At 37.8% G+C, this 10,711-nt stretch overlaps 1 protein-coding gene across 1 annotated transcript in view; it reads left to right on the forward strand.

Moving 5' to 3' along the window:
• Window positions 1-8,002, forward strand: part of Ube2a (ubiquitin conjugating enzyme E2 A) — a 12,077-nt gene extending 4,075 nt beyond the window's left edge. Inside the window, exons 4-6 of the mRNA XM_008844033.3 lie at window positions 5,233-5,322; window positions 6,182-6,270; window positions 6,589-8,002. Of these exons, the coding sequence (XP_008842255.1) occupies window positions 5,233-5,322; window positions 6,182-6,270; window positions 6,589-6,717 (308 nt within the window). The 3' untranslated portion in view covers window positions 6,718-8,002. The remainder of the gene's footprint in view (window positions 1-5,232; window positions 5,323-6,181; window positions 6,271-6,588) is intronic.
• The last annotated feature ends 2,709 nt before the right edge of the window (window positions 8,003-10,711 follow it).

Below are 10,711 nucleotides of genomic sequence, written 5' to 3' on the forward strand. Positions count from 1 at the left end.
ATCATTATAGTTGCTTTTCATAATATATGTGCTCTTAAGAAGTTGAATATATAAGCTTTTTTAAAAAAAGGAATCTCTTAAAGTCCACCAAGAGTGTTCTTAATTAAATTATGATGAAGTCTTTCAGGTTTCATCTAAAATCAGAATTTTCAGTCATCAAAATTTTTAAGTACATGTATTTTTGCTTTTTCCTCAGTAACTAAATGATAAGGAACACAATCAGAGGGTTTTCTTTGACAGACTTAGTATTTTCTTTCCTTTATTATTTTTGAGACAGGGTCTCATGTAGCCTAAGCTGGCCTCAGACTTACTATGTGGTTGAGAAAGACCTTGAACTCTTGATCCTCCTGCTTCCACCCTCCCAAGTGCTAGAATTTTAAGTGTGTGTGCCACGGGTGTCATCATACCTGGCTCTAACTTAATGTTTTTAAAAATTTGAATCTGCATGTCTTTAGACAGAACATATACTCTAATTCAACCATGTTCATCTTTATTGTCATGTAGCAGACATTTAACACATTTATATAATTGTCCAGGCCTCCATGTATGCATGGATTAATGCTTTACTTAAAATGTTTTAGCCTCCTCAGAAAGATGAAAAAAACTCAGTAGAGATTGTGAGAGTGATAAGGCTTAAATTTTTATTTATTTTTGAGCCTATCCCTCTGAATATTCTGGAGATGAATGAGTCTCAAATTGTTTGATAGCCTATGAGGTTTTAAAATTGTCTTAACATTTGTTTCAATCTTATAAATTGTATTGAAGAGGCTGATTATTACTGTGACTAAAAGTATGAAATGCCACCTTTTAAAGGTGTACATTGAATAAGAGTTGGGTAAATCTTATATTCAGGTAGACATAAACAGATCTTCTGAAGATATCTAGAGCTTTAAAAGAAAGACTTGATTCATTTCTTTGGTAGCTAGATAAGCTTCCTGTTAATCTTCCAGGCTCATGTTAGGCAGAAGGCTCAAGCCAAGGTATTTGAACTAGAAACATATACTCAGTTTATTAATTTGTGTGTTTGCTGTATGGCAGGAAACAAGTGCTCCTTGATATCTGAATTATTTGTATATTTCTTGCTGGTAGTGAAGTTCAGAATTTTAGTTTTAGGGTTTTTGTTTTGTTCTGTTTTGTTTTGAGACAGGGTCTCACTGTAGTCCCAGCTGACCTGGGAACTGGCTCTGTAGACCAGGTTGGTCTCAATCTCATAGAGATCTACCTGCCTCTCCCTCCTGAGTGCTGGAATTAAGGGCATGCATTACCACACCCAGCCAAGAGTTTGTTTTTTGTCTGCTTCAATTAGTTCTAGAAATGTGAGAATTTTAGCTAAATTGTTCATTTATAGAGCACTTTGTAGCACTCTGAAACATTTTCCTCACAACAGCATTGCAGTGACCACTAATTATTAGCCTTATTTTATACATGAAGAACTTGAGGTTTAGTCAAGTCCTGCACCTTCACTTTCCCAAGGTTTGGACAGCTGATTAATCACAAAGCATGTAACAGAGCAAAGATATTTCCCCAGGCCTGCCTGACTGCAAAGGTTGTACTCTTTAAAAAAGATTTATTTTTATTTTATGTGTATGTGTGAGTGCCTACATGTATGTGTATACCTGATGCCCACAGAGGACAAAAGGTGTCAGATCCTCCGGAACAAGAATTACAGGCAGTTGTGAGCTGTCATGTGGATTTTGGGAACCAAACCTGGGCGCTCTGCATGGGCCACCAGTGCTCTTAAATGTTTAACCATCTCTCCAACTCCAAGCTTGTACTCTTAAACCCACTGTACTGTTTTTGCTTTCCTTATACATTGATTTTTCCTCTTTTAGATAACATATTTAATGATGGACTTAATTCAGGGTAACTGAGAATCTCAGTGTGCTGTTAAGACTGCCAAGATCTAGAAAACTTTTGGTAATAAGTTACATACCTATAATTAATCAGATTTCAGCATTGATCCAGGTATGTTTACATGTGAGATATGGAAGAAAATACCAGGTATTGAACATAGATTCTACCATTTCCACTTTTTCTTGCATATTACAGTGCCACTAATATACTGAGAAGAAAGGGCTGTGCTTAATTTCTCAAGAAGAGGAAAATTTATAGCCAGAAAAAGTGAAGCATGTTTGGATACCCTATAGTACATCCATTCCATAGAATTATGCTCCCTTTCCTTGGTTGTGTACTATCTTCAGATAAGGATTTCAAAGGAAAATAGTTTATAGAGTGACAGTAGTTTGAGGAATATGACATATCTCCAGGTGCTGCACTTTATTTATATTTTTGTGGTGCTATAGATGCAACCCAGGACCTGGCATATGCTAAACAAATACTCTTACCACTGAGCACACCCCCAGTCCCATGTTGCATTAACAGTTTTTAATTTATTATTTTATGTCTATGAGTGTTTTGCCTGCATTTAAGTGCACCATATGCATTCAATCCTCATGGAGGCCAGAAGAAGGCATCAGATCCATTGAAACTGGAGGTAGTAGACAGTTGTGAGCTGCCATGTGGATGCTAGGAACCGAATCCTGGTCCTTTGCAAGAGCAAGTGCTTTTACCTGCTGAGCCATTTCTTTAGCCCCTAATTTTGCATTTTATTTATTTATTTATTTTGGTCTTTTTGAGACAGGGTCTCTCTGTAGCCCCGGCTGTCCTGAACTCACTATGTAGACCAGGCTGGCCTTGAACTCACAAAGATCCACCTGCCTCTGCCTCCCTAGTGCTGGGATTAAAGGTGTGGGCCACCACACCCGGCTATTTATTTTTCTAATATTTTATTATTATTTTATGATATGAGTGTATTGCCTGCATGTATGTGAGTGTGCCCATGGTGTATAATGCCCGCAGAGATCAGAAGAGGGCATTGGATCCCCCAGAACTGAAGTTATGGATGGTTGTTAGCCATCATGTGGGTGCTGGGATTCGAACCTGGGTCCTCTGTAAGAACAGCCAGTGCTCTTAACCACTGAACCTTCTCTCCAGCCACTCATACTGCATTTTTGAGGAGTCTTTTTGAGACAGGGTCTCTCTGTAGCCCCAGCTGGCCTGGAACTTGCTATGTAGACCAGGCTGACCTCAAACTCAACAGAGATCCTGCCTCTGCCTCTGGAGTGCTGGGATTAAAGGCGTGGGCTACCACGCTGGGCCCTCATAATGCATTTAAATGGAACCTTGTGACACATGCTCATACCAAGGTCAGCTTTGTTAGCAAGTTATTTCCTATGAATTTAGTAATAGAAACAATTTTTTGTTGTATTTTTATTTTTTTGTAAGATAGGATCTCCCTGTATTCCCAGCTTGCCTGGAACTCACTGTGTAGACCTAGGCTGACTTCGATCTCAGAGAGATTCGCCTGCCTCTGCCTACTGAGTGCTGGGATTAAAAGTGTGTGCCACCACACCAGACTTAGAAAACAAATTTTTAAAGGATTTATGTTCATTTATGTGCCTGAGTGTATGTAAACGTACCACACACATGGAGGTGTCTGCAGATATAAGAACAGGATGCTGGATCTCCTGGAACTGAGGTTACAGGCAGTTGTGAGCTGCCAGGTGTGGGTGCTGGGAATTGAGACCAGGTCATTGCAAGTGTGCTTAACCACTGAGCAAATTCTTTAACTCCAAAATCAGAGTTTTTGTATTGTTATGTATCAGATATAGCAGTAATATTATAGGATTTGTTTTGTTTTGTTTGAGACGGTATCTCTGTAGCCCCAGCTGGCCTGGAACTCAGTATGTAGACCAGGCTGGCCTTGAACTCACAGAGATCTGCCTGCCTCTGCCTTCTGGTTGCTGGGATTAAAGGTGTGCACCACCATAGTCGGCCTGGATTCTTTCTTCTTAAGTGATATTAAACATATTGATAGGAGCCAGGAAGAAATAAATTACCACTAGCCCTAAAGGAACTAGTAACAAGTTATACTTTCTCTGAAGTTCGAGATACTTCATAGCAATAAATAAATGGGCCAGTTATATAATAGAATATGCATGGTAACCAGATAAAAACTGATACTTTTTATTATGTGTGCATATGTGAGTATACACATGCCATGGCGTGTATGTGGAGGTCAGAAGACCTTTGTGAAGTTGGTTCTCTCCTTCTACCTTTATGTGCATTCCAGGAATTCAACTTGGGCCATTAGGCTTGTGCAGCAAGTGCTTTGTCCATTGAGCCATCTTGCCAGTCCCTATAACTGATTGTAAGTTTGCTTGTGGAGATTTCAGTCAGGGAAAAAAATGCTCAATTTCATAAATTTACTTAACAAACACAATTAAAAATAATACTTTAAAAGAGATGCTTCTCCCAGATCACAACAGCCTACAATATTTTAGGGCCTCCAGCTACCTTAGGTTGACACACAAGAAAAAAATTTATTTTTAATACGAGTAGCCTAAATAAGTATCACTAAAGATAAATTGGTAGGAGACATTAATGCAATCTAAACCTAATACAATTATTAAATTATTTCTACCCTCCATTAGTGTGAATGATTACATTGTTTTAGTGAAGTGCTTTATGAGTCATACTTAAGGGTTTTAAGAGTGACTGTGAAGTTTGTTCTAGCTTAAATTCAATTAAGTTTTCATTATAGAGTGACTTACATGAAAAGGAACCAGTGAGCATTTTTCTCTGTATTCCTTTTTATTAACTTGATTATGGATTCATATTTCTAGCACCGGTTGAATCCTTTACTTTTCTAGTCCACTGGAAACTATTAGCGAATTTAAGATGATAGCTGACTGCATTAGCCTTATGGTCTTTTTGAGTGCTGGGGATTGAACCTAGGGCTCTCTGCAAGCTAGGCAAGTGCTCTACCACTGAGCTCAATCATCAGCCCCAAGCTCTTTTAGTCTTCTGAAGGAAGACCATATTTGGGGCTCCAGGTCTTGTTGTTTGAAGGATATTTTCAAAATGCATAGTGGCTAACATATGGCAAGCAATTTTGTTTATCATGGCTATTTTTAAGTTTGGAGAATAATGGAAAATTTAAAAAAAAAATCACCTTTGGGTAATGGTTCCCAGAACATCAGTCTGTCTTTAGAGCAATTCCTAGAGGCGGATTTCTTGCCTGGCCTGCCTTTCCTCTCTATATACTATCCCTATGTCTTTGCATTATTTCATTTAATACTTAAAAAATCTCAGGTATCATTAAAAACAAAGTTCTTGTGAAAAAAGTGAAAAATACATTTTCTTACCCCCCCCTTTTTTTCTGGACTACAGGAACATTTAAACTTACAATTGAGTTCACTGAAGAATATCCGAATAAACCACCTACTGTTAGATTTGTCTCCAAGATGTTCCATCCTAATGGCAAGTATTTTAAACATGCTATTGTAAGGTACTGTACTGCTTATTACAGTGATTCTCCAAAATTCTGTTTACTTGTAGTCCTTGAGTATTTGCTTAGGAATCTTACTGTCTCTGGAAACCTGAACTCCTTCATGATCTTTTGCTGTCTTGATCTATAGTCCTAAATGGCAGTAAGAAGGTACTATCCCTTTGCTTGGAGCCTAAGCATCTCTTGGTTTTGGCAATTTTTATTATTTACTTATTAAAAAAATGATACTATTATTGGGGGTCCCATTTAATGCTAGAACAGATTAGGGTAATTGTATATTATAATTATCTTCACTAGCATTCAGAACAGTAGTTTTCAACTTTAGGTGCAAATCAAAATTACCACAGAATATTTTAAAACACAGACTCTGTGGTCACACTTTAGACCTACCAAATAGCAGATTCTGTTGTTGAGGGGCAGGTATGCTTTGATGAAGTGCTGTAAGTCTACAGGATTTTTTTCTAGTAATAGCAGTTTTTTCATGGTGTCATATTTATCTTTATGCCCAAATGAAACTTTAAGAACTTTAAGCTATTACTATTTCAAAAAGGACAAACAGTTTTCATATTTGGTGGGATGAATTTCCCACAGTTCTATGGCTAGGGTACCCACTAGAATGCATGACTTCCTAGACAAGAGGTAGTTTCTTCAGAGTAAGCACTGTCTTCCAGTTTATACCATTTGTTTCTCCCCCGATCACCCTATCTCCCTAGTAATGATTACATCTTTTTAGACAGTACTCTAGTAATGTTTAAGCTTCAAAAGCAAAGTATTTTTGAGCATTTTTGTCAAAACTTTAGTAGTCTTGTTTAACAATACTTTTATGTTTAGTCTATGCAGATGGTAGTATATGTCTGGATATTCTTCAGAACCGCTGGAGTCCAACCTATGATGTGTCTTCCATTTTAACATCCATACAGGTGATTTTTTAAATGCGATTATGACCATTGATATGTTTACATTAGTGACTGGTTTTGGAAAGTTGTAACTTTGACCTTTTTTAATTTTGGTCAAACTTTATTGTATAAATAAAAGTAGACCATTAGGCCCCAAGCCATGAGAGAATGTGTCTACATGTATATATGCCTAAGTAACTTGCAGTTAGTGTAACTTTTAGTATGCTAAAGAGAGGAAAGTTTGCTATTAGGACAAGTCTGCTGTCACCAGCTGATAAAATAGCTGTTCTGAACATGCTTTTTTGGCATTGAGGAATTGACATTTACATTTTTTCTCTGTAGTCTCTATTGGATGAGCCTAATCCCAATAGTCCAGCAAACAGCCAGGCTGCTCAGCTGTACCAAGAGAACAAACGGGAATATGAAAAGCGTGTTTCTGCAATAGTAGAACAAAGTTGGCGTGACTGTTGACCCAGGGTGGAGAAAAGAAGAGGCTGGCCATAAGAAAATATATATCAATGCATTTACCATCTTCTTCCTAATTCCTTGCATTTACTTTATTAAAAACAAAATAGCTGTTGTGCTGTTTGTCTTCCCTTGCCAAGTTTTTCTTCTCCTTCCTGCCCTCCCGCCCGGCATCAAAGACGCCGTTTGAAATCCAATATACTGTACCTGGGTTACTTGCGAATGTTACTACTTGCTTTTGTTCTTTGTTGTTTCTCATCTCCAGCCTCCAAGCAGTCATCATGTTACTGTACTTTACATTAAGCTTTTAAGATAAATTGTTAGGCATTCTTCTGCACAGCCTTGTGACCAGGATCTTTTTTTTCTTATTTTGTTTTTGAGACAGGGTCTCCCTGTAGCTCCAGCTGGCATGGAACTCACTATGCAAATCACAATGGCCTCGATCTCATAGAGATTGGCCTGCCTCTGCCTCCCTAGTGCTGGGATTAAAGGCATGTGCCATTCATGCCCAGCCAGGATCTTATGTTAATACTATTTTTTCAGTGTTTTATCCTGGCTGGTCCTTCCCTTGTGTTGGATTTGGAAGTGAATATCCTTAGGATGTATACATATATATATTTTCTCCTAAACAGAAACATCCTCCATATCAACACTTTTGAAAGGGAAAGGAAAGCTAAAAATCCTTTGCTCATTTCTAAGCAATGTGAATTACAAAATGGCATTGATTGGTAGCAAGGAAACTGCTGAAGGAGTCAAAGAGTAAAGCAATTTCAGTAATTGACATATCCACTCTGTCCTATTCAAAGGACAAAACTCTTGCAAACCCATTATGTTTCAGAATCCTGGTCGTTAAGAGTTTTTGCTCTTTAAAGAGATGTGCAAACAGGAATAGAAGCAACACTTTTTGAGCTAGGAAGAGAGGAAGATCTCCAATCCTTTTAAAGGAACAGTGTTGCCCTAGATAAACTTAATACAATTTTCCATCTTTTTATTATTCAAGGAAGGGAGCCTATCTCTTGCAAACTTTTCCCATTCTGACTTATTGCTGCATGCTTTAGTTTCTTCCCTTTCAGTGTTTTGAGAGGCTTAAAGCCCACATCTGCAAGTTTCCTTTGGATATTTACACTTTTAGATATACAGTATGGAGCAAGGCCTGTAAATGTTTTGTCTAATATCTCATTGTTAACCTTTTATGAATTTATTGCTCTTCTAAGTCTAACTTTGCACAAGTAACCCATGTAAAAAACTGTACATTTTCAAAAGTTGTAAATAAAAATAACCTTAAAATTTAGTCCATACTTCTATTATCAAGTTCTTCAGGGATCTACTATCTACTTAGTTCCCCTTTAAAGTATTTTGCTAAAAACAAAAACTACAATTTCTGGAAATAGAAGACAGTACTGTTTGAGAACCCTTTTTTCCTTTTTGATATTAATGATTTCTTTAAAAACTATTTTTATATAAATGATCAAATAATTACTTCAGTATACATTGTAGTCTATGGAGAATGAAATGATGAGGGAATAAACCTGGGTATTTACTAGTGTCTTCAGAGACCAAGATCTAACTTGTTAGTTCTGACAATCTACCTCTTGAACCCATAGTTTAGCTAGGTGTGGTGGCCCACATCTTTAATCCCAGCACGTGGAGGCAGAGGCAGGTGGATCTCTGTTGAGTTCAAGGATAGCCTGCTCTACATAGTGAGTTCTAGGCCAGCCAAGGCTACATAAAGTCTCAAAAAAAGGGGTAAGAAGAATGGAGAGTTGGTTCAGCAGTTAAAGAGCACCTGCTGCTCTTCCAGAGGACCCTGGGTCATCCAGCATCCACACCAGGCAACTCAGAAACACCTGTAACCTCAGTTCTAGGAAATCTGACTCCCACTTCTGACCTCCACAGGCACCATGTACGCAGTGCACATATATTCACGCACATACAAAAAAAGAACAAATGAATCTTTAAACTACCAAATTTATTTAAAAAATTTAATTTCTACCTAAGCTTTGGAGGACAGGTATCCTCTAGCATCATGTTGAAACAACTGCTCCCTCCTCTGAGAAGTAACCTATCATTTTATAGAGACAACAACAACACACAATCATGACTTGGTAATCATTGGGGAGAAAGATGTGTGTACTTCAATCGTCTGTTTAAGTTATGGGTACTTAAGCCTCACTGTAGGGGAGTTCAATCTACAGTACTATGATAATTGCATTGTTCCACTTAGAAGTGATGTCCTTAAATATGCTTAGTACTTCCCCTCAAGTCCATTTCTGCTTCAAAGTAGAACTCCATCAAATTTTTCATTGTTGTGGAATACTTTTTTTAACTCTGCTTTGGCTGGGCCCCTTAAATATTGACAGGTAATCATACTCAAAAATTTAGGATGAGATTGGGAATGGGCAGATTTAATATTTTTCACACCTCCAATCCCTCATGATATAATCCTTTCCTAACCTTCACAATGGAGCTGACTTGCCAAAGCAACATAGCCATGGTCAAAGCCACCACTAAACACTCATTTGAACGCTGAATGCAAATTACCTTTTTTTCCTCCTTTACAATTTTTAACACAGGCTTCCTTGCCTGTATATAATAATTATAATGACGTTAACTAAAGATTTGCAAGGTGCCTTTTCAAATGGCAGATCTGAACTTGTCTTCAATTCTGCATCTGCGTATGTGAGGAAGGGGGTATGCTGAAGAACCAAAGTTGTAATTAGAGTTCTTTATTTAGGACCTGTCTTTTGAGTTTGATGGGTTTAACTCCTAGCAAAGTGAATGTACTGTATACTAAAAAAAGAACCCCAATGGAACACATGATATTCCCATTCAATTTTGCAGTCAAAGGGGAGGGAAAAATCCAAAAACAGATCTGTGAGCACAGTTTTCAGCTTACCATATAAATAAAACTTGAATTGCTCATATACTGAGCAGGGTTTATAGCAAGGTTACTCGGTTAAAAATGACTGCTATTTTCAAGAGAAAAAAACAGGAGGTCCAACTAAAGGGAAAAACTGGAACAGCAAGTTTGTTAGCAGATCACACTGTCAACCTCATTTCTTAACATTATTTAATTCTCAGGCAGTTAAGTGACTTTGCTCTAATTCTGCATTAATTCTAAAGCTGATCTACAAAGTTGAGAAATCTGGCCCCTGAAAATCAGGAACTAAATTCCTATATACTTGACCCAATTATTTGAGAGCCTTAAGTGTAACTAATCTGTTCCATTAGGCTTATATAAACAAATCCGATTTGTATGTAATGTTTTCCTACCACTTTCCTCTAAAAAATCATTCTGGATAGAAGAAGTGTAAAGAAAGAAGAAAGCTAAGTTTTCACATCTCATAATCTCCAAAAACCATCCAGAGAACAAAAGACAGATTTTTTCTAACTGAACCACAACTGTCAAGATGGGACTGAACTTTGTATGTAAAAACATTATAATCACAGAATCTTTCAAGGTTTTAGCCTAGCTCTCTTTGCCTCTGCTCAAGTATTAAGTGCCAAAATAAAATGCATACCTCTTCTACCAAAATTAAGGACACACTATCTAAATATAGTGGAAAGCAGACACCAACCACACTGCTAATCAATATAGTTCCCTATATATTGGAGATTTAGGTGTAAAAGCCAATCTCTATATTTGACACTGCAAACGGGCTAGAGAGATGGCTCAGAAGTTAACAGGATATATACTACCCTTCAGAGGACCCAAGTTTGGTTCCCAGTGCATCTATCAGGTGGCTCACAACCACCAGTAACGCCAGCTCCAGGGGACCTCACCCCCTTGGGGCACCTGTATGCACATACACATACCCACACGTCTTTAATCCCAGCACTCTAGAGGCAGAGGTTAGCAGATCTCTGTGAGTTTGAGGCCAGCATGGGCTACATAGCAAGGTCCAGGGCAGGTGGGGCTATAAGGAGACTCTAGTCTCAAAAATAAATATTTTTTAAAAAGACATGCAAACAACCTGAATCCTTACCAGATTTTCTTTGG

This window comes from Nannospalax galili, unplaced genomic scaffold (assembly GCF_000622305.1).
Source record: "Nannospalax galili isolate Female #2095 unplaced genomic scaffold, S.galili_v1.0 scaffold311, whole genome shotgun sequence".
Taxonomy (NCBI): Eukaryota; Metazoa; Chordata; class Mammalia; order Rodentia; family Spalacidae; genus Nannospalax; species Nannospalax galili.